Raw genomic sequence first — 24,925 nt, 5'->3', positions numbered from 1 at the left:
AATTCCTGGCATCCCATATGATACCCTGAATCTAGAGTAAGAAGTAATCCCTAAGCACTGACAGGCATGACCCAAAATCAAAAAAAGGAAAAAAAAAACCAGATGTAAACTTTTTTTTTGGGGGGGGTCACACCCGCCAACGCTCAGGGATTACTCCTGGCTCTACACTCAAAAATCGCCCCTGGCAGGCACGGGAGACCATATGGGATACCGGGATTTGAACCGCCGTCCTTCTGTATGCAAGGCAAACACCTTACCTCCATGTTATCTCTCTGGCCCCAGATGTAAACTTTAATTCAGTTTTCAGTTTTGGAATTGTACTTTCTATTTTGAGGTACAAAAAATTTTTTTGAGGCACAATTTTGAAATAAATTTAAAATGTAGTATTTCAGGGCCAGAGAGATGGCATGGAGGTAGGGCGTTTGCCTTTCATGAGGATGGTGGTTCGAATCCCGGCATCCCATATGGTCCCCCGAGCCTAGAGCCAGGAGTAACCCCTGAGCACTGGCTGGTGTGACCCAAAAATCAATCAATCAATCAATCAATCAATAAAATGTAGTATTTCACTGGAGGTGGGATTGATGTTGGGACATTATATACCTGAAACTCAACTATGAATAACTATATATCACAGTGCCTTAAAGTGTTTTAGATTTGAGGTTTAGAGTGATAGTACAGTAGGTAAGGTGCTTGCCTTACATATGGCCCCGAGTTTGATCATCAGCACTTCATAAAGTCTCTTGAGCTCTACCAGGAGTAATCCTGAAATGCAAAGTGAGGAATAAGTTCTGAGCACAGACAGGTGTGGCTCCAAAATTAAAAATCTTTTTAATTTTCAACTAGTAATGGCATCATAAAAAAAGCTACTAGAGTATAAATAATATGATGAGATTTTACATTTTACTAGGAATCATACTATCAGGTACATAAATCGTGATTCATTTAGAATAGTTAATATATTACATATGACATGAAGAAGCTTGTAAGTTTCAGTTCTTTTGTATTATTTTTATGCCTAATAACATTCTAATTTGATTTACTTCTTCAGAAATATAGTTTCTACTGTAAACCTAGCCTGTAAATTGGATCTGAAGAAAATAGCCTTGCAGGCAAAAAATGCAGAATATAACCCAAAGGTAAGATTTCTCAGTTCTTTTGGCAATTAAATTTTACTTAAATCTACTTTTGTTCTATATGTTCATGATAATGACTTTATTATGGAGGCCACACCCAAGGGTATTGGGTGAGGCAGATGTATGCTCACTATTGGGGCAGAAACTGAACTCAGAGCCTCACACGGACAAGGCCTGAGTTCTGCTACTTGGCCCATCTCCCTAGTCCCTGGCAATTTTGTTTGTTTTAGGGAAGGATACATATAGCTTTGCTCAAGGCTTTATATGGGATCATTCCAGGATTTGTTTGCTTTAGAGAAGGATACAAATAGCTTTGCTCAAAGCTTTCTTCATTCCAGGAAGCACTCTATGGGGGACAATATGATGTCAGGCGTTGCCCCATTTGTTGGGTCCCGTTTACTCCTTTATTGATTGCTTGAGTATCTGTAAAGAGCTCCCAGAATGAGAAATTGATTCCCATTCTCTTGTCCCCCCTTTTTTTTGGGGGGGGGGAGATCTTGGTAATATTTATCCGCGCAAATAATCCACACAGACAGGAGGATTAAGGGTTAAAAGGTTGGGTGAAGAGAGTTCTTTGTCAGCCTGCCGCTAGCTCCAAAATACACCTAGAGCCAGCCAGCCAACTCTGGCAAAAGACCTTGAAACTCTCGCTCCCAAACTATTTATTCGGCTCTCGACAGCGCCCCCACCTGGAAGTCAAGGTGGGACAACAGGCAGAGAATAATCTTATGGAAATATTTTCATATACAACATCAGGGATCAAACCAAAGTCAGCCCCGTGCAACGGAAACACCTTACCTACTATATATTTCTCCAGCCTGACCTTTTTTTTTTTTTGGTTTTTGGGCCACACCTGGCAGTGCTCAGGGGTTACTCCAGGCTGTCTGCTCAGAAATAGCTCCTGGCAGGCACGGGGACCATATGGGACACCAGGATTCGAACCAACCACCTTTGGTCCTGGATCGGCTGCTTGCAAGGCAAACGCCGCTGTGCTATCTCTCCGGGCCCCAGCCTGACCTTTTTTAAAAAGAAAAATTTATAAAAACTTTTGGCAACTCAAAACGTTAATTGCAGGGCTGGAGCGATAGCACAATGGGTAGGACATTTGACTTGCACATGGCCTACCTGGGTTGGATCCCCAGAATTGCTTATGGTCCCCTGAGCCTAACAAGAATAATTTCTGGCCCCCAAACAAGAACAAAATGTTAATTGCCTTATTCTGGGATTGTGTTTTTTATTCCACTTGCAAACCTCCTAATCACCCCAAGACTGTCTTTCTTCCTCCCTCTGCTCTTTCTGACTTGTAGCCCTCATCCAGTCTTCACTTTATGTTTGAGACAGGGCAATCAGCAGAAGCCGGGGAGTTCCTCCCTGTTCTCACAGTAGGAGCCAACTGGGCACAGTGGTCAGGGCCAAGGCAGAGCAGCTGCTGAAGACACAGAGACACTGAAGACACAAAATTGCTAGTGACAAAGACAGGCTCCCCTTGGGTTTCTGCAGGCCTGGGCAGGGGCCATGCGAGGACCTGGACCTCCCAAGATCCCAAGCCAGCCTGGGAGGACTTCAAAGACTTCCAAAGATGCCTAAAGTCTTCTGTTGTCCTTACTTTATAAAAAGAGAGCACTTCTCTGTATGCCCCATTGCAAAAAGATCGAAGAATCGCCATGTTGATGATTTTTCCACCACTGGCCTTATCTCCCAAGAACCGCTCCCCAGATGCTGGTTGCTTGGCCAGGAGGCTGGAAGCCAACGCTTCTCCTCAGGGCCCACCACATGGACCCAGGTATCTGTCCATCCAGCCACCGTCTGTCCTCCCTTACCAAATATCTGGTGTGTGCTCTCTGTGCGCCAGGTACCATGCTGGTCCAGATGCTGGGGATACAAGGGTGAACCAGGGCCTCCAAGAAGCAGACACATGAATGATCTGGAGGGTAGGCCCGAGGAAGTTGCCGGCTGCCCTGAACATCAGCATTTCACCCAGACCTGAAATAGCCCCTGTCTGCCACCTTCCCCCAAAACTTCCTCAGGTCAGCCTTGGGGAAAAGGTGACACTGGCTTAAAGTGACTGAAGAGCAAAGAGTGGCAAAAGTAGCCTGGGGTCAGCGGGCAATGGAGAGAGTTTGGTCAGCCACAGAGAAGACAGGGAAGAGGGGCCCTGAGAAGGAGGCGTGGTGGGAGCACAGCACCATGCCCGAGGTCGGACCGTAGAAGAGCAGTTCCTGGGCCTGCAGGCCAGTAGAACCCAAAACTGGGCAGGGGCAAGCAGCAGATTCAGCAGCTCATGCTGCCCATCTTGTGAGAAATGGAATTCCCGGCCATCACGGGAGAATACCCAGGAGAAGGCCGTGAGGCCCAGCTACGAGTCACTGCCCGAGCCTTGCGAGGAAGCTGGAACCACCCTCACCCCATGGGCACAGCTGTTCTGCCAGTCCATCGTCCAGGCATCAGGCCGGCCTGGAAGGAGGTGGCTGCCAGGCGTTGGGCCGATGGTCAAATGCTGCGGGCTGTCTGCCTGCCTTGGTCTCTTGGTGGTGAAGGTCGGGGTCCTCACTGGTCCTCAGCTGGTTGCTGCCAGTTGCAGGAAGGGGCTGGTGGTCCTCTCGTCAGTGCCTGAGAGGGACCCCAGGAGGGCAGTCACCCAGAGGGTGTCAGCGGCGGGCTCCAAGTGCGCTTGTCATCGAAGTCTAACTTAACCCATTCTGGGGATCCAAAATACCCTCTGCCGCTCCAGTCTGCCACAAAACCTCCTTCTGGATCAGCTGGAGGTTGCTCAGGAGGGTGAGCATGGGCACAGGCTGGTGTGGATGGCATCGGGCTTCTGCAGCGCCTGGCCCAGTGGGCTACTGAGTGGAGATGCTCTTACAGGCGGATTCTCTGCACCACGCACCTCTTCCTGCAGCCTGTTCTTCAAGACTCTGCAGAAGCCCCGAAGACTGGATGGCCAGCTCCCCCCGCGGCCAAGGTGGTGCTCGCTGCTCTTTGGAATATTCTCGGCAAGACCTCAGCCCTGTGCTTGGTGATACTGGCTCTCCGCAGCTGCAGCCGCTCACCTGGTCCAAAATTTTCTGTCAAGGGTCAGGTCTGGTTCCCCCTGCGCAGGTGGCAGCGGGGCAGGACCTCTCCGAGCCCAGTACAGGCCCACACTCCCCCACGGACTGCCTTATTCTGTTTTGAAGTTGTAAAGTAGTCTCATTGTTTGGACTGTAGCAGGTAGGGCACTCACCCTCCACATGGTAGACCCGGTTGGTCCCTGTACCTAATATGGTCCCCGAGTCTGCCAGGAGTGATCCCGAGCACAGTCAGGTGTGGCCCAAAAATGAGCAAAGAAGTTCTCCCTGTCCTGATGAAAATAGTGATCTATCAGTTTCTAAAGTAAAGACCCTTTCCAGGTCATTCAAAAAATATTTTCATACAGGCAGGGGGTGTTGGGTGGACGGAGATGGAATGCATTGGTGGTAAGAATGTTGTACTGGTGAGGGGGGGGGATGTTCTTTTTTTTTAATTTTTTTATTTTTAATTATGAGAACAATGATGCAAAGGAGAAGGTAAAGTTACAGTAGAAGGACAATCGCCCATAAACAGAGTTCTCAAAAGAAATCCTCTTGCTGACGCATAAATATTGAGCTTACAGTCAAAGAACATTAAGAAAAATAAGGCAGAACCCATGTACAATTACTTTGTCCACAAGTGGGGGTGTTCTTTTTTAACTGACATCCAACTACGGTCATGTTTGTAATCACGGTGTTTAAATAAGGACATAAAAAATAAAGATGTTTCAATCACAACTATTTTCAGTCTGACAGTGGGGATCCTGGCTTCCTGAAAATACAATGAGATCCCTGAAAATAGTTTTATTTAAATGTCCTGCATCTCTGGCGTTAGTGTTTTTAATTTATAGCTTGCGATAGCTAAATTGTTTAAGGTGGAACATCCAAGTTTCTACTTACTAATGCAACAATCAGGGATTTCTTTTTCCTCCTCAAAGTCCAATGAAATCCACTCTTCCTTGCGTCCTGGCCCATTTACTAGGAAGTGGGTTTGTTCGTCCAATCAACATTTCATCATTAGGAAGGCTGTGAAGTCAGGAGTGAAAGATGAGTAAGTCCTGGTCCTAAGGGAAAAGGTCAGTGTCCTGGATGGTGGACAACTCAGAGTTAGACAAGGTCCATATTAGTAGGTGCTCTGAGGTTCTTGCCAGCACCAACTAATTTTAGATTAAGGATTTGCTTCTGTGTTGTGGTAGAGACGGTGACATTGGAATTTATTTTTGTTTTGTATTTTGTGGTGTGTTCACTTCTGAGCAGAGTTCTGAGATCACTCTTAATGAAATGACCAACAAGGCCAAAAAGTCCCATTCTTTTTTTATTATACCACTGTTACAATAATACAAGTTATGCATAATACAGTTGTTTCAGGTATTAAATGTTCAACACCTTGACAAGAAAAACAAAATGTTCTAAAACCAATCCCACCACATGTGTGACTTTCATCTGAATGAATGTCCTCCAGTTTCCCACCCACCTCCCCAACCAATCCTCTTGCAGGCACAAACAAACTTACTTCATATTGTTTGCTACAACACAAAGGCAAATGGAATCATAAAGCTTAAATCAGTAAGAATCAATTATAGTCATTGTTATTTTTTATAATTGTGTGACTAAAGTCATTGAGGATATATTTAGGCTCATTGAGCATGGTGGTCTTCTATGGAACCTTTCCATCAGATTCACTGTGGTCCTAGTAAACTGACAGCACTAAAATTTGAAGATGTAACATAGCTGTGTATGTGGCTATGTAGTTCAGAAGCCATAGATCTGGAAAAATTTGGTGGCTTGGCAGTTTGGTAAGGTTCAGTTGTGGAGCTGGGCTATTTTTATGTTGAAGGATGTCAGGGGTAACTTCAGGTTATTTTACCTTCAGGCAGAAAGGGGAATCTTCCCACCCCCAATACACGTAGACCCCAGAGTTATTAGTACAGACCAGTCTACAAACAATTCCATTCTTGAGCCTGGTGATGTGGGACTGCTGACCCCTGCAGTGCTGGAGGCCATCAGTGGTCCTGTATGTGGATAACATGTGACAGGGAGTCCTGAATATGCAAAGCATGCCCCTCCATCCCTTTGAGCTGTCCCTGGCATCTGAATTTAAATGTTACGTACAAAGTAGAATTTTTCTTTCATTTTTTTTGGGGGGGGGTCACACCCAGCAGTGCTCAGCAGGTACTCCTAGCTCTAAGCTCATAAATCACTCCTGGCAGACTTGGGAGACCATTTGGGATGCTGGGATTTGAACCACCGTCCTTCTGCATTCAAGGCAAACTCCCTACCTCCATGCTATCTCTCTGGCCCACAAGGTAGAATTTTTCTGTTAGATAGCTGCACCTGATAAGGACAGAACAGTGTTGAGGAGTCAATGGCTATAGAAATGTCACACTATTGCGCAAACAGCATATTAAATCATTTTGTTCTGCACCACCATCCACACTCTCATTTTTACATCCTGGTAAGAGATCTATCCAAACCTGGACTTCAGGTCCGGAGCAATAGCACAGCAGGTAGAGCATTTACCTTGCATGCAGTTGAATCAAGTTTGATACCCAGCATCCCATAGGGTCCCCAACCCTGCCAGGAATAATTACAGAGTACAGAGCCAAAAATAACCCTTCAGCACTGCCAGGTGTCACCCAAAATAAACAAAAGCAAAACAGAACCAAAACCAAATTGGACAGAACGGCTTAAAAAAGGCTTTGCTTGTAGACTAGGCACTCCCAGGTGTGATGCCCCCCAAATTAAAATTTTTATTTTGTTGTGCCACACCTGACAGTGTTCAGGGGTTATTCCTGGGTCTGTGCTCAGGGACCATTACTAATAATGCTCAGGAAACCATCTGTGGTGCCAGGCTTTGAACCTGGGTCAGCTAAGTGAAAGTCAAGTGTCCTACCCACTATACTCTCTCTCCCACCCTTCCAGTTACATTCTTCCATGTTATTTATTGGGACCCCAATAAAAAATTTAAATAATTACTTTCCCCGTTCAGTTCAGTCTTTTATTTGAACTTACTCTTGGCAGAGGCTAATCTTCTTTTGGTATCTGTGTATAGAGGTTTACTGCTGTCATAATGAGGATCCGAGAGCCCAGGACAACGGCCCTCATATTTAGCTCTGGGAAAATGGTCTGCACAGGAGCCAAAAGGTAAGAGGAACAATTTTCCCAATTACCCCTATGCCCCAGACCAATAAGTTCATGTGTAAAACTAGGAATGGGGAAACACATATTCTAAAATAGAGCTTGGGGAAAATATTTTTTAAGAATTAAATTTATGACCATCAGAAATAGCTGCTGAACACTGATAGATGTGCCCTTCAGTGATCCCCCAAAGAAAGCAAGACTTAAATTCATGAAGTACCAGATAAATGACTCCAGAATAAAAGTGCATGCTTTGCATGTAGGAGTTCCAGGTTTGAGTAGGTCTACAATTTTATTTCAATTTAATGTAAATTTATCATTCAATTGTCTTTCAGTATCCTCATCTTTTTTTGTTTGTTTCTGTTTTGGTTTTTGGACCATACTTGGTGGGCTCCGGGGTTACTCCTGGCTCTGTGCTCAGAAATTACTCCTGGGGGCCGAAACAGTGGTGCAGGTGGTAGGGCATTTTTGCCTTGCACACACTAACCTAGGATAGACTGTGGTTCAATACCCTGGTGTGCCATATGTTCCCCCAAGCCAGGGGCGATTTCTGAGTGCATAGCCAGGAGTAACCCCTGAGTGTCACCAAATGTGGCCCAAAAACAAAATTAAAAAAATTACTCTTGGCAGGCTTGGGGGAACATATGGGATGCCTGATATCGAAACCAGGTTGGCTATGTGCAAGGTGAATGTTGTACCTGCTGTATCATCTCTCCGGCCCCTCCCTAGTCCATTTTTAAAGGGTTCTAAACAGGACCAGTAGTGTTCAGGGTCTTGGGGCCACTCACAGGCATGCTTGTCCCAGCAGCATTTGGCTGATATTTTAGTGCCACAGTCCAGCAGAGCTGAGGGAGTGGAGGGGATGTAGAGAATGCAATATAGGCCTTCACAAGCTGTTCATGCTTTCTACTACTTACACTATTTCCCTGGATCAAAGCTTCCATTTTTAAACGACTAGACAACTCCACAAGATATCTGCAAGAAAATTCCTTTCAGTATGGTTCACTGGGAATATGTGGGAGGGAGGGAGGGGAATGACAAATTCCTCCAATAATGGAGTTTTGATTAACTCATAAATGGAATTGTATTTAGTCATGTAAATGCACATGTTTATTGAGTTGGAAAAATTATCAGATTGCATTAAGCTGTGAAAGAGACAACTAAATTATTGATTTATTATTCAATTTTCACTTCAAAAATGTGCTCACATTATACACACATTCATGAATATTTTCCCTATCTGAATTTATTGTATTCATACAATTCAATAGTGAAAACTTAGGTAAAGATTCAGATCATATAGGATTATATCAAATTGTCTTGGTCCTTGTGTTTGAGCTAAAGTTGGGGAAGTTTGGTTAGTATAAAAATATAGGAATTGTCTCTAAAGAATGTACAGAATCTGTGTTCTTTAGTTTTCAGATTATTATTCTTTTTTTGATGGAGGCAGTTTTGCCATCTATAAAAATCATTTTTAAATTCTTTTTTATTAATATCTTTATTTAAACACCTTGATTACAAATGTGATTGTAGTTGGTTTTCAGTCATGTAAAGAACACCCTCCTTCCCACAATGTCCCAAATCTTCCTCCTTCCCACCCCACCCCCACCTGTACTCGAGACAGGCTTTCTACTTCCCTCATTCATTCACATTGTTAGCATAGTTCTCAATGTAGTTATTTCTCTAACTGCACTCATAACTCTTTGTGGTGAGCTTCATGTCATGAGCTGCATCTTCCATTATTTTTCTTAAAACTCATAGATGAGTGAGACTATTCTGCATTTTTCTCTCTCCCTCTGACTTATTTCACTTACCATAATAGATTCCATGTACATCCATGTATAGGAAAATTTCATGACTTCATCTCTCCTGACAGCTGCATAATATTCCATTGTGTATATGTTTCTTAAGCTGTTCATCTATTGAGGGGCATCTAGATTGTTTCCAGAGTCTGGCTATTGTAAATAGCGCTGCAATGAATATAAGTGCGAAGAAGGAATTTTTGTGTTGTATTTTTGTGTTCCTTGGGTATATTCCTAGGAGTGGTAAAGCTGGATCATATGGGAGCTCAATTTCTAGTTTTTGGAGGAATTTCCATATCACTTTCCATAAAGGTTGGACTAGATGCGGCATTCCCACCAACAGTGAATAAGATTTCTCGGGGCTGGAGAGATAGCATGGAGGTAAGGCATTTGCCTTGCATGCTGAAGGACCGTGGTTTGAATTTCAGCATCCCATATGGTCCCTCGAGCCTGTCAGGAGTGATTTCTAAGCATAGAGCCATGAGTAACCCGAGTGCTGCTGGGTGTGACCTCCCCCCCAAAAAAAGAGTTCCTTTCTCTCCACATCCCCACCAGCACTGCTTATTGCCATTCTTTGTGATGTGTGCCAATCTCTGTGGTGTGAGGTGGTACCTCGTAGTTGTTTTGATTTGCATCACCTGATTAGTGATGTGGAGCATTTTTCATTTGCCTTTTGGCCATTTGTATTTCTTCTTTGTCAAAGTTTTCTTCTCCCCATTTTTGATGGGATTAGATTTTTTTCCTTGTAAAGTTCTGTCAGCACCTTGTATAGTTTGGATATTAGCCCCTTATCTGATGGGTATTGCATAAATAGTTTTTCCCACTCAGTGGGTGGCTCTTGTATCCTGGGCACTATTTTCTTTGAGGTGCAGAAGCTTCTCAGTTTAATATATTCCCATCTGTTTATCTCTGCTTCCACATGTTTGGAGAGTGCTGTTTCCTCCTTAAAGATACTTTTAGTCTCAATGTCATAGAATATTTTTACATACGTGTTGTTCTATATACCTTATGGTTTCAGGTCTGATATCTAGGTCTTTAATCCATTTGGATTTTACCTTCGTACATGGTATTAGCTGGGAGTCTGAGTTTGCTTTTTGGCAAGTGGCTAACCAGTTGTGCCAATACCACTTGTTGAAGAGACTTTCCTTGCTCAATTTAGGATTTCTTGCTCCTTTAATCAAAAATTAGGTGATTGTATGTCTGGGGAACATTCTCTGAGTACTCAAGCCTATGTCACTGATCTGAGGGTCTGTCTTTATTCCAGTACTATGCTGTTTTGATAACTATTGCTTTGTAATACAGTTTAAAGTTGGGGAAAGTAATGCCTCCCACATTCCTTTCCCCAAGGAATGCTTTAGTTACTAGAGGGTGTTTATGGTTCCAAATGAATTCTGTTTGATCCACTTCTTTGAAGAATGTCATGGGTATCTTTAGCGGGATTGCATTAAATCTGTATAATGTTTTGGGGAGTATTGTCATTTTAATGATGTTAATCCTGCCAATCCATGAGCAGGGTATGTGTTTCCATTTCCGCATGCCCTCTTATTTCTTGGAGCAGGAATTTATAGTTTTCTTTCTATAGATCCTTCACATCTTTGGTCAAGTTGACTCCAAGATATTTGAGTTTGTGTGGCACTAATGTGAATGGGGTTGTTTTCTTTCTTTTTTTTTTTTTTTTGGTTTTTCAGGCCACACCCATTAGATGCTCAGGGGTTACTCCTGGCTACGTGCTCAGAAATTGCCCCTGGCTTGGGGGGACCATATAGGACGCTGGGGATCCTTTCTTTGGCTAGCGCCACCTGGCCAGCCCCAGGGTTGTTTTCTTAATGTCCATTTCTTCCCTATCATTATTGGTGTATAAAAAGGTCATTGATTTTTGTGCATCAATTTGTAGCCTGCCACATTGCTATATGAATCTATTGTTTCTAGAAGCTTTTTGGTAAAGTCTTTAGGGTTTTCTAAGTAGAGAATCATCATCTGAAAACAGTGAGAGCTTGACTTCTTCCTTTCCTATCTAGATTCCCTTGATATCTTTTTCTTGCCTAATTGCTATAGCAAGTACTTCCAGTTCTATGTTGAATAGGAGTAGTGAGAGAGGGCAGTCTTGCCTTGTACCAGAATTCAGAGTAAAGGCTTTAAGTTTTACTCCATTGAGGAAAATATTTGCCATTGACTTGCGGTAGATGGCCTTAATTATATTGAGAAAGGTTCCTTTCATTCCTATCTTGTTGAGTGTTTTTTTTTTTTTTTATCAAGAATGGGTGCTGGACTTTATCAAATGCTTTCCCTGCATCTATTGATATGATCATGCAATTTTTATTTTTCTTGTTGTTGATGTTATTTATTATGTTGATATTTACAGATGTTAAACCATCCTTGCATTCCTGGGATGAAACCTATTTGATTGTAGTGAATGATCTTCGTGATGAGGCATTGGATCCTATTTGCCAGGATTTTGTTGAGGATCTTTGCATTTGTGTTCATCAGGGATATTGGTCTCTAATTTTATTTTTTAGGAGCATCTCTGTCTAGTTTTGGTATCAAGGTGATGTTGCCTTCATAAAAGCTATTTGGAAGTGTTCCCATTTTTTCAATTTCATGAAAGAGCCTGGCAAGGATTGGTAGTAGTTCCTCTTGAAAGGTTTGAAAGAATTCATTAGGGAATCCATCTGGGCCAGGGCTTTTTTTGGGGGGGGGGGCAGACATTTGATTACTGTTTAATTTCCTCAATGGTGATGGGGATGTTTAGATATGCTACATCTTCCTTATTCAATCGTGGAAGGTTATAAGAGTCCAAGAATTTATTCATTTCTTCCAGATTCTCATATCTGGTGGCATAGAGTTTCTCAAAGTAGTCTCTGATTACCCTTTGAATTTCTGCAAAATCTTTAGTTATCTCCCCTTTTTCATTTCTAATATAGGTTATCAAGTTTCTCTCTCTTTCTTTGTGAGTTTTACCAATGGTCTATCAATCTTGTTTATTTTTTCAAAGAACCAACTTATGCTTTCGTTGATCTTTCAGATTGTTTTTTTGGTTTCCACTTCATTGATTTCTGCTCTAGTCTTTGTTATTTCCTTCTGCCTATTTTTGGTTCCTTTTGTTAATCATTTTCTAATTTTATAAGCTGCATCATTAGGCTATTCGTGTATGCCCCTTCTTCCTTCCTGATGTGCGCTTGCAAAGCTATAAATTTTCCTCTCAGTACTGCTTTTGCTATTTCCCATAGATTCTGATAGTTTGTGTCTTCATTGTAATTTGTTTCCAGGAAAGTTTTGATATCCTCTAGGATCCACTGGTTGTTCAGTAGCAGATTGTTTAATTTCCAGTTGTTAAAATTCTTCTTCTGTGTCCCTTTGTACTTCACATCTAATTTCAGAGACTTGTGGTCAGTGAAGATAGCCTGCAAAATTTCTATCCTCTTGATTTTATGGACGTATGTTTTATGTCCAACATGTGGCCTATCCTGGAGAATGACCCATGTACATTGGAGAAGAATGTGTATCCAGGTTTCTGAGGATGGAGTGTCCTATATATATATATATATATATATATATATATATATATATACTAGGCCTCTTTCTTCAATTTCTCTTTTCAGGCTAGTATATTTTTGTTGGGTTTCAGTCTGGTTGACCTATCAAGTGTTGACAGGGCCATGCTGAGGTCTCCCACAATCATTGTGTTATTATTGATGTCCTCTTTCAAATTTGTCAATAATTGTATTAGGTAATTTGCTAGTCTCTCATTGGGTGAGTATATGTTTAGTAGTGTGATTTCTTCCTGTTGCACATATCCCTTGATTAGTATGAAGTGTCTATCTTTGTCCCTTACAACTTTTCTGTCTAAAGTTTGTGTCGTCTGATATTGATATGGCCACCCACTTTTTTAAGAGTGTTGTTTGCTTGGATGATTTTCTTCCAGCCTTTTATTTTGAGTCTATGTTTGTTATGACTATTTAAGTGTGTTTCTTGTAGGCAGCAGAAGATTGGATTCATCTTTTTGATCCATTTTGCCACTCTGTGTCTCTTAATTAATGCATTTTGTCCATTGACATTGAGGGAAATGATTGTCATAGGATTTAATGTCATCTTTGTGTATAGGTTTGGTGTGTCTGTTCATCTGTTCATCTGTCTTGTCTTAAAGTAAACCTTTCAGTTTCTCCTTTAAGGCTGGTTTTACATCTGTAAAGTTTCTGAGCTGTTGCTTATTCATGAAGCTATGTATCCTTCCTTCAAACCTATATGTGAGTCGAGCTGGGTGAAGCCTCCATTTCATTCAATCTTGTCACAATATCCCACCACTGTCTTCTGTCCTTAAGAGTTTCTTGTGACATATCTGCTGTAAATCTTACGAATGCTCTTTTGAATGTAATTTCCCTTTTGGATCTTGCTGCTTTCAGTTTTCTATCTCTATCTGTAGATTGTGACTAGGATGTGTCTTGGTGTGTTTTTCTTCAGGTCTCTTTAAGCTGGTACTCTTCTGGCATGCAGGATTTGAATGCATTCAGTCTTTAGCTCTGGGAGTTTCTCTGTGATGATGTATTTGACTGTTAATTCTTCCTGGGTATCCCCTTCCTGGGCCTTTGGGACTCCAATGATTCTTATGTTGTTTCTGTTGAGTTTATCAAAGACTTCTAGTTTCATCTGTTCACAGTATTTGAGTACTTTTTCCATTGTATGGTAGTTTTCCTTAAGGTTCTTTTCCAATCTCTTCTGCTGTATGGGGTTGTTCTACATTTCATCTTTCAGTTCACTAATTCTGTCCTTGGCTTCTGTTACCCTGTTGGAGAGACTTTCCATTGAGGTTTTCAGTTCAGCTTCTGTGCTTTTCAGATCTGTTATTTCAGTTTTAAGTTTTCTGATTTCTATCTTTGTGTTCTGTTCAGCTCGAGATATGTCTTCTTTGATTTTCATGAGGATTCTCCATATTTCTATTCTAAACTCCTTATCTGAGAGATTAATCAGATGGTTAGTATTTTTGGGTCATCAGAGCTATCATCGTCATTCTCTGTGCATGGTGTTGCCTGCGAGGTTTCCCCATTGTGATACTTGTAGTGTGATATGTTCTGTGTGTTATGGTGGGGTTCATTAGTTAGAAAGAGCTCATGGCCACAAAGTGAAATGGAGCAGCCATGCTCTTCTGGAGCCTGTAGGAGACAGATTTTACTGTGCCTTTCTTGGCCCCCTCAGAAGTTTCAGGAGATAGAAGAGTAGAGAAACATGCAAAGGCGACAGGCCCCCTCAGTCTCTCCCAGTTGGTAATCTCAGAGCGGGGCAAATCCCTCCCGCCTGCCTTCACAGCTCAGATTATTTTTTTGGTGCTGAGCTATAACCCAGATCTCATACATGCAAGGCATACTCTGTCATTGATCCACATTCCTGGTTCAAACATGCTCTTTTTAATTGTAATAATCATATTTTACATACATAGAAATATCTTCATTTGCATAGAAAAGTATAGAAAGGTGAAATTTATCAATGGTTATTGCCACTAGTGGTGACATTTCAAGGTTCTTTATCTGCTTTCTGGTGTTTGCATAAGAGCATGTGTAGATACTTTCACTGTGTGTCACTGAATTAATGTGTGAGATTTACAGCCAGTGTCCCAGGAAGGCATGTGGCTATGTAAGCTCTTGAAATTGAGCATATAAAAATGATGGGAAACACTATGAGAAAAGAATGCATCAGTTGGGCAAAATAGTTTTACTAAATAGCAATAGTTTGTTTCACTAATCTTTGGAGTCCAAGGCCTTGCAAAGGCCATTTCTGGCATTAATGGGGAAGAAGGGCAGAAAGAGTAGGGGAAATAACTCAGGTACAGAGTGACTGTGCTGTGGAAGGCAGAGAAAGATACATACTGTCTTTGGGTCTGAGTGAAGCCAGTGCCATCTGGCTTTCCTTCCAGGGACTTTGTCTCTCTACCTAAATACCTAAAGATGAGATAGCCAGGAGGAGATTGGAGTTCTATCATTCACCCACTAGAAGTTTGTCAAAGCCTAAGTCCCTCAGCTTTGAGTTTAGCAGTGACCACAGAAAGACATCTAGTAAAAAAAAATATAGTAGCAAGAACATTTGTGAAAATTACTATATCTTTAACAAAGTCATTAATACGATGGCTGAAGGTTTAGGAAGCTCTTGTTATCTTGTTGTTAGCTGTCTATTTTATTCAATTGGTGTGTTCCCAAAGGGATGACAGTGTCAGATGAAGTTGTCCAGCACTATTACTGATACTACAACTTTTAGGGATGTGTACTCAACTGCCAGGTCTCCAGGGGAGAGGGTGCCCACATTTATTCCAAAAACTCCTGATGATATCAGTCCCCAAACTGGTGTACCTGAAGTTTAGTCATGTTGGTGTCTCCAAAGGCAATTGCAGAGGGGTGATGAGGCAGGGCTATCAGAAAAACTGTGATTCTGGGTGATGGAGACAGCTGGCATGGGTTTGGCATCTCCTGAGATGGCCAGTTTTCTGCTGTGTAGGCCAGTGTACCCATGATCTTTCAGGGCATGGTTTACATCTCATTTGAGAAAAGAGTGAGTCTACAGAGCTGGCCTGATTTGGATATGGTGACTGCATTTGTCATGTTCATTGTTTATATCCAGGTGTCCTTATTTGTGTGGGTGCTGTTCTTATTTAAGCAGCACACATTTTTAGATAAGATAAATGTTTTGCACTTAGGCAAGTATTAGAATCACCGTTGAAAAAAGAGTTCCAGATTGGTTCTCATATATTTAAAATATATTTTTTAAATGTTTAAGGAGCAGGGGAGAGAATACAGCAATTAAGGTGCTGTCTTGCACACTGCCAACCTGAGTTCAATCCCCATATGATCTCCCAAGCACTTTCAAAAAAGATCTGAGCACAGAGCCAAGAGTAAGTCCTAAGCATTGCCAGATATGACTTCAAAATGGCATCTTATGTAAAAGTTAATAAATAAAGGGACTGGAAAGATAGTGCTGAATACAATGCTTGCCTTGTATACAGTTGACCCTGGTTTGAATCCTCAACACCATATTTTGAGTGATCCTCCTAAGGGTTATTTCTAAGCATAAAACCAGAGTAAGCCCAGGCACCACCGGGTGGTATGACCCCAAAACAAAACAAATTTAAAAAATCCCACTTGATACAATAACTGTAGATTGTACTATATCTTTTTCTAGGTCATGAGCCAAAAATTAGGAGAGGCAGTTTCTGCTTGTGTGTAGCATGCATAGAGAGATAAACTCAACACAAAAGATAATAACACAATCAGAAATGTATAAATACAAGTCGTATAGAATTGCCCCTGTGGACCCCAAGAGATCCCAAGGGGAGAGTACAGGTGAAAATAAATGGAGGGTCATGTCACAATACTCAGGGATAACCTAGTAGGATGGAGTCACAGAAGAAAACAGGATGGAAGGTGTCTATGGTGGGTGAAAGGTAGAGAAGCAGTGGGTTAGAAGACATCATGTTTAAAGCTTCCTTTTTTGGGGGCGGTCACACCTGGAGGTGCTCAGGGGTTACTCCTGGCTCTGAGCTCAGAAGTTGCTCCTTGCAGGCTCCGGGGACCATATGGGATGCCGGGATTTAAACCAGGGTTTGTCTTGTGTTTTCACATGCAAGGCAAACGCCTTACGGCTATGCTATCTCCCCAGCACCTAAAGCTTCCTTTTTATTTTGTTTTATTTTTGGGGCCACAGTTGGAAGTGTTCAGGGCTTACTCCTGGCTCTGCACTCAGAAATAGTTCCTGGTGGGCTTGAGGGACCATAGGTGATGCTGGGATTGAACCTGGGCTGGCCTGGCCGTATGCAAGGTAAATTCCCTATCCTCTATGCTATGGCTCCGGCCCCTGATTACAGCTTCTTTAGGAACTGGGACAGGGCTCAAGCGATCAAGCACAGCTTTGTCTATCTGAGACCCTGGTTTTGAGCCTCAGAACAGCAATTTCTTCCACCACCACCCCCACCACTGGGTGTAATCCCTGACCACCACAACTAACAAAAATTTCTTGGAACACATTTGCTCCTCTCTAGTGAAGAAGAGTCTCGACTTGCAACAAGAAAATATGCCCGTGTGGTGCAGAAGCTTGGCTTCCCTGCCAGATTCCTGGATTTTAAAATTCAGAACGTGGTTGCGAGCTGTGATGTGAAATTTCCCATCAGCCTGGAAGGTTTGGTGTTGACACATCGGCAGTTTAGTAGGTAGGATCATTGTATCAACTGAGTTTACCAAGGTGTGAAGGTTGTATTCTGTACCTTTAGACAATGGTGGCTTTTATTTATGCTTATTTGAGTCTTTTACTTGCTTTTTGTTTTTGTTTTTGGGCCACACCGGTGATGCTCAGGTGTTACTCCTGGCTATGTGCTCAGAAATTGCCCCTGGCTTGGGGACCAAATGGGATTCGGGGGATCGAACCGTGGTCCATCTTAGACTAGAGTGGGAAAGGCAGATGCCTTACTGCTTGTGCCACCACTCCGGCCCATTTTATTTTTTGTTTGAGGGCCACAGTCAGTAGTGCTCAGGGGTTACTCCTGAATCTGAACTCAGGAATCATTCCTGGAAGACTCAAGGACCATGTGGGATGTTAGGGATTGAACCTGTTTGGCTGTGTGCAAGGCAAGTGCCCTGCATGCTGTGCTATCTCTCCTGCCCCAACGCCTTTGTATTTTTAAGATGAGGCTTCCTTTGATGTGCTTGGGGAACCCTTGGATGCCCTGTCACCTATACATCATCATTATCAAGTTGAGCTTACCTTACATTAAAACCTTTTTTTTTTTTTATTTAAACACCTTGATTACATACATGACTGTGTTTGGGTTTCGGTCATAAAAGGAACACCACCCATCACCAGTGCAACATTCCCATCACCCAAGTCCCAAATCTCCCTCCTCCCCACCCAACCCCCGCCTGTACTCTAAACAGGCTCTACATTTCCCTCATACATTCTCAATATTATTTCTCTAACTAAACTCATCACTCTTTGTGGTGAGCTTCCTGAGGTGAGCTGGAACTTCCAGCTCTTTTCTCTTTTGTGTCTGAAATTTATTATTGCAAGAATGTCTTTCATTTTTCTTAAAACCCATAGATGAGTGAGACAATTCTGCGTTTTTCTCTCTCTCTCTGACTTATTTCACTCAGCATAATAGATTCTGTGTACATCCATGTATAGGAAAATTTTATGACTTCATCTCTCCTGACAGCTGCATAATATTCCATTGTGTATATGTACCACAGTTTCTTTAGCCATTCGTCTGTTGAAGGGCATCTTGGTTGTTTCCAGAGTCTTGCTATGGTAAATAGTGCTGCAATGAATATAGGTGTAAGGAAGGGATTTTTGTATTGTATTTTTGTGTTCTTAGGGTATATTCCTAGGAGTGGTATAGCTGGGTCGTATGGGAGCTCGATTTCCAGTTTTTGGAGGAATCTCCATATTGCTTTCCATAAAGGTTGAACTAGACGGCATTCCCACCAGCAGTGGATAAGGGTTCCTTTCTCTCCACATCCCCGCCAGCACTGATTGTTCTCATTCTTTGTGATGTGTGCCATTCTCTGTGGTGTGAGGTGGTATCTCATTGTTGTTTTGATTTGCAACCTTAACTTCACTGTGCCAACCAAGTGCTTTACTGGATACTATCTCCTGCACCTTCTTGTTTTCTGCATCTCCAAGGAGATTCAGAGGAGATTCAAATACTTCTGGCTGTTATCAGTTCCCAGACACACAGGGCTCAAAAAGAGTAAGATAGGAGCAATGCTTCATTATCAGTGAGATAAGGATGTTTGAAATGAACCTCTTAGGGTAGGAGAGATGACTCAATGGACTGAAGCTCCTGCTTTGCATCCAGAGTTTGATCCCTGATACCCCATGACCAATTCACTGAGCACAGAGCCAGGAGTGATTCAAGGACCAATAAAACAACAGACCTTTCGGTAAACTGAAAATGTTACAAATTAAGTTGAGGTTTTTTTCTTTATATTTCAAAATATCAGTTGTTTTGGGGTCTGAAGAGATAGTATAGATGTTAGGCACTTCCATTTCATGCACCCCCAGGGTTTATCCCTAGCATCCTGAATGGTTCCCTGCCATTAATAATTTGAGTGCAGAGCCAGGAGTAATCTCTGAGCATTGCTGAGAAACCAGGGTAAAAAAAAGAAGAAGAAGAAGAAGAAATTGTTTTCTTTCGAGGCTGGAGTGGTGGCGCAAGTGGTAGGGTGTTTGCCTAGCACGCGGCTAAGCTAAGACAGACCACAGTTTGATCTCCTGGCATTCCATATGGTCCCCCAAGCCAGGAGCAATTTCTGAGTGCATAGTCAGGAGTAAGCCCTGAGCATCAACTGGGTGTGGTCCAAAAAGCAAAAACAAAACAAAACAAAACCCATTGTTTTCTCTCTGGGCATTTAATTTCTCCATATGAACTGAGACAAAACGCAGAGATCAGTCACTGAAAGAAATCTTGGGTAGTGGAGAGATAGTACAGTAAGGTTAGGTGCAATGTAGGCAGCCAACCTGGGTTCAACCCTTGAGATTCCTAAAGGTCCCCTGAACCCTCCAGGAGTGATCCCTCAGTATGACTGAGTGTGACCCAAAAACAAAAACAAAAGAAGAAAAACAAGTTGTTGGACCCAGATCCTCAATCTGGCTTCTCTTTAAAACATTTTCTTTTGGGGCAGGAGAGATAGCACTGTGGTAAGGCATTTGCCTTGCACACAGCTGTCCCAGGACAGACCAGAGTTCGATTCCCAGCATCCCATATGGTCATCTTAGCCTGCCAGGAGTAATTTCTGAGTGCAGAGCCAGGAGTAACTGTGAGTGCTGCCAGATGTTGCCCTAAAAACCAAAAATAAATAAAATTTCTTTTTTGCTAAAACTTTTCATTTATAGCAGTCATTTAGTTGACAATTGCGTCCTCTGGGTCCTAAAAATTTATATATTAGCACCAGAAAATACAAATATCTTCCTTAATGGACTACTTTCCCAATATTTTGGTTCACATTATTTTCAAATTTTCTCCCTTTCAATGTTTAAATCAAATCAAAGACACTAAAAGCAAATATTTCCTAATTAATAAAGTCTAGGTATCCACTATGTAGCAGGTGCTCTGGCAATGTTAGCATGTCTTGCCTAATAGAGATTATTGCCTAAAAAAATGTGTTAATTGTTTGTTGTACTTTTCTTCCTCTCCTCCTTATTCTTACAATACTCCACTGGTTTTCTTTATAAATTATCTTTATTTAAACACCGTGATTACAAATATAATTGTAGTTGTATGATTACAGTCATGTAAAGAGCACCCCCCTTCATCAGTGCAGGATTCCCACCACCAATTTCCCAGATCTATCTAATCCCCACCCCACCCACACCTGTACTCGAGACAGGCTTTCTTTTCCCTCATTCATTCACATTGTTATGATAGTTTTCAGTGTAGTTATTTCTCTAACTGCACTCATCACTCTATGTGGTGAGCTTCATGCCATGAGCTGCACCTACTGAGAAGATAGGGGAAAATAAGGGTTGGGACTGAGGCAGTAAAATATTAGAAATGAGATTTGTAGGGCAGTATCAAGGTCACAATACAAGATGGATGATATGGATATATAAAATATATGCATACAATACTATCAATAGAAAAACAAGGAGAAAAAAATTTCAGTGACTGTCCCAACATAAACCAGTACTAAAACGGCCCACCCTCCTCCCAAAGTGCATTTCCATTAGTGTAGGGAGAGGTAGTGGGGAAGCCTGAGGACCACTAAGAGTCCACCTGAACCCACTTCTGGCCATCTGAGCTGGCACCCAGGGAAGGCCTGGACAATACTCCACTGTTTGATATGCATGTCATAAGTCCTTTCAACAGTTTTAAAATAATATATACCTTTTTCACTTTTTAAAAAATCTTTAAACACCATGATTACAAGCATGTTTGTGGTTGGGTTTCAGTCAAAAACAGAATACCCCCCCCTTCACCAGTGCAACATTCCCACCACCAATGCCCCCATCCCTTCCGTGCCTGTTTTTGCAACAGGAATTCTACTTCTCTGACTCTTTAACATTGTCATGATAGTTGTTAGTGTAGTTATTTCCCTAACAGTGTTCACCACTCTTTGTGGTGTGCTTCAAATTGTGAGCCGGTCCTTCTGGCCCTTCAAGCCCTTAACTCTTTTGTCTCTAGGATTTATTACAATAATGTCTTTAATTTTTCTTAATACCCATACCCATAGATGAGTGAGACTATTCTGTGTCTATCTCTCTCCCTCTGACTTATTTCACTCAACATAATAGATTCCATGTACATCCACATATAGGAACATTTCATGACTTCATTTCTCCTGACAGCTGCATAATATTCCATTGTGTATATGTACACAGTTTCTTTAGCCATTCATCTGTTGAAGGACATCTTGGTTGTTTTCAGAGTCTGGCTATTGTAAATAGTGCTGCAATGAGTGTAGGTGTGAAGAAGAGATTTTTTAACTGCTTTTTTGAGTTCCTAGGATATATCCTTAAGAGTGGTATAGCTGGATCATATGGGAGTTCAATTGTGTGAGACCTCAATACTGCCCTGTCACCCCTTGATAGGTCAACCAGACTGAAACCCAACAAAAATATACTAGCTCTGAAAAGAGAAATGAAAGGAAGTGGAGTAGTGGATATAGATAGGGCACTACATCCCCAGAAACCTGGATACATATTCTTCTCCAATGCACATGGGTCATTCTCCAGGATAGACTACATGCTAGCCCATAAAACATATCTCCATAAAATCAAGAGGACAGAAATCATGCAGACTACCTTTGCTGATCACAAGGCACTGAAATTAGACCTTTTTCACTTTTATTTAAACACCTTGGTTACAAAGTTGTTCAGCATTGAGTTTCCACTTTATAATGTACACTACCTTCTTCACCCATAAATGAGTCCTACCAATTTCCCTCTCACCTTCCCCTCTACCTGCCTCTGGAGTGGGAAATTTACTCCCCTACTATCTCTCCCCCTTTATTTTCTTTTTAGACGCTGCAGTTTGCATTATTAATGATGGAGTACCATGAAGATCACTTTATTTCTGTTCAGTACCCAGTTCTTTTCCAGAGTGATCAATTCCAACTATCATTCTCATAATGGTCCCTTAACTACACTACTGCACGGTTTCACTATTTTTGGCAAGCTTCCTAGTCTGGACTGGTCCTCCTAGCCCTCATCTCTATTGTCTCTGAATATTATTACCATATTATCTTTTTTCTTATGTTCCACAAATGAGTGAGATTATTCTGATTATATCTCCCTCTGACTCATTTCACTCAGTATAATATTCTCCATATCCATCTAAATATAAGCAAATTTCATTACTTCATTTTTCCTAATAGCTGCGTAGTAGTCCATTTTGTAGATATACCACAGTTTCTTTAGCCACTCATCTGTTCTCAGGCACTTGGGTTTTTCCCCCCAGATTTTGGCTATTGTAAATAGCACTACAATGAACATAGGAGTACAGAGGACATGATTATATTACGTTTTTGTTTTGAGTTCCTGGGATATGTCTCTAGGAATGGTATTGCTGGATCATCTAGGAGCTCTATTTCTAGTTTTCCCCCAATTTTTTTAAATTTTATTTATTATTTTAATTGAAACAATTGTGATCTACAGAATTGTGATCTTCACAGTTGAATTTCAGATGTACAATAAGTCAGGCCCTTCCCACCACCCATGTCAACCTCCTTCACTAAGGGCCCCAGAGTGTATCCTATATCACCATCCTTTTCCCCCTGGCCTGCCAGTATAACAGGCCTTTTAAGTTTAGACTGTTAAAGCTTAGGTCCTTTGATTCTATAATCATTGGCTTTGGCTTGGATATTTAGTTCTGTCCTTATTTATTTCCTTGCTAATGCATCCAAGACCACTTGGCCCCTGTCCTCCAACCTTCCTTTATTCCTTTACTCTTAATTTTATAGAAAAATGTTTCACCTTCTTTTTCTCCATCTCTCAAATCGATGATGAGAGCCTCTAGAAGGATTCCGCCCAGTTTCGGTGTATTAGACCCTTACCCCAGTTTATTACTTTTCTCTTTTTCAAACAAAACCACACAACTTGAACTAGCTAGTCCTGCCTCCAGTTAGAGGGGGAACTAAGGGAGGCATCAAGACCAAACAGGTGCAAGACTACTAAGTTGAGGGTTAGATACAGAGGGGACCACATATTCTAGCCGACCTGGGGTGAGGGAAGAGGAAATGGGAGGTAGGACAGAAACGGAGGTGTAGGGAGGACAATTTGGTGATGGGAATCCCCCCTGATTTTATGTAAATATGTACCTAAAATATTATTGTCAACACTATGTAAACCACTATGATCAAAATAAAAATTAAAAAAAAAAAAGAAAAATGTGGGAATGTGTGGTAAAATAAAGTAATGTGTCACACATGCAAAATGTGTCCCAAGGTTCCTTGAAAAAGGCGGGAGCCCCATCAATTTCTAGTATATTTCTAGAATAAATTCAATTTCTAGAATATTCATATTGTTTAACAATATTATTCCTTTATTCCTTTTCGTGCATGTGGTTGCTTCCAGGTAAAATACAACTGATATTTTTGTTGAACTTTTTTTTTATTATTATTTGTTTGTTTTAGGTGAGAGCACCTGGCAGTGCTCAGGGCTTACTCCTGGCTCTGGACACAGGAATCACTCCTGGAATGCTCAGGGGACCATATGAGGGTCCCAGGATCAAACTTGGGCTGGCCACATGCTAGGCAAATGCCTTACACCTAACTATCTTTCTGGTCCCGAAACTTTGGTGAGGGAGAAGGGCCTCCCAGGGAGCCCAGGGGTCACTCCACTCCCAATAATGTTTGCTCTATTGGACCTGGCATATTAATGCTAGGGCTACAGAGTGCAGAAGTGATCATGTTTGGCTGCTTAAGTCCATTAGGAGCATCACTGGTGTTTGGGGGCTTCTGGAACCACCAAGCCATATTCTGGGGGTCATGTGCATGAAACCAATTCCCACACATGCAAAAATATGTGCCTCCAGCCTTTTACTGGACTTTTGTTAGACAAACTGATTTTAGATACATTAGATAAAGTAGGAATAACTGAAAAAAAATTAAAGATAGAGAAGCTAAGGACAGTATCAAACTGCTAACTGAGAAGCTGAACACTCCCCTTAAGGGCAATAATACCAACAAGAGATGGTTAATAAAGTTGGAGAAGAGTAGTCATCCAGCCTTCATGTTTTAGGGAGTATTTAGGCAGATCAACACTGGCACTGCTCAGATGCCATTCCCAGCTCTGGGTTTGTCGTGCAGACTGTTTTATTGTTGAGGGGGTTGTTTTGTTTTATGTTGTAAGGCTAGGCCCTGTGATGCTCAGGGCTTACTAATGGTTCTACTATCAGGGATTATTTCTGGTGGTACATTGCGGTCCATATGGAGTGTGGAGTAGTGAAGAAGTCTGCTGCATGCAAGGCAAGTGGCCTAATCACTGCATTATATCACTCTGGTCCATCAGTGCAGACTTCTTAGGGCCAGTGGCAGTTACACTGAGTCGGGGGAATGAATTGAGAGTTCAACAGTGAGTGTGTAAGAGACTTGTAGGTATTATTGGTCCTCATGAACTATTCTTTATCCCTAACTCAAAGTCCTTTTCTTTTCTTTTGGGTGGTGGTGGTGGTGGCTATAGCCAGAAGTGCTGTGGGGGAGATGGTAGGGAACCATCTTGGCAGTGATGGAAAGACCAGCGATGTTCAGACACAGCATGTGCTCTGGCATTTTCACCAGCTCCCCTGCCCTTTTACCCTCTTATTTCCTGCTTCTACCTTCTGTTAAAAATGAAGATG

The 24,925-nt window shown here is 41.9% G+C and overlaps 1 protein-coding gene across 1 annotated transcript in view; it reads left to right on the top strand.

Annotated features, from left to right (window-relative positions):
- The window catches only part of TBPL2 (TATA-box binding protein like 2), a 44,053-nt gene that overhangs the window by 6,319 nt on the left and 12,809 nt on the right, over window positions 1–24,925 (top strand). The window contains exons 3-5 of the mRNA XM_049770240.1: window positions 1,049–1,136; window positions 7,233–7,324; window positions 17,138–17,305. Of these exons, the coding sequence (XP_049626197.1) occupies window positions 1,049–1,136; window positions 7,233–7,324; window positions 17,138–17,305 (348 nt within the window). The remainder of the gene's footprint in view (window positions 1–1,048; window positions 1,137–7,232; window positions 7,325–17,137; window positions 17,306–24,925) is intronic.

Source organism: Suncus etruscus, chromosome 3 (assembly GCF_024139225.1).
Source record: "Suncus etruscus isolate mSunEtr1 chromosome 3, mSunEtr1.pri.cur, whole genome shotgun sequence".
NCBI classification, from domain to species: domain Eukaryota; kingdom Metazoa; phylum Chordata; class Mammalia; order Eulipotyphla; family Soricidae; genus Suncus; species Suncus etruscus.
Note: the sequence above shows the minus strand (reverse complement) of the source record. Positions and strands in the feature narration are given on the sequence as shown.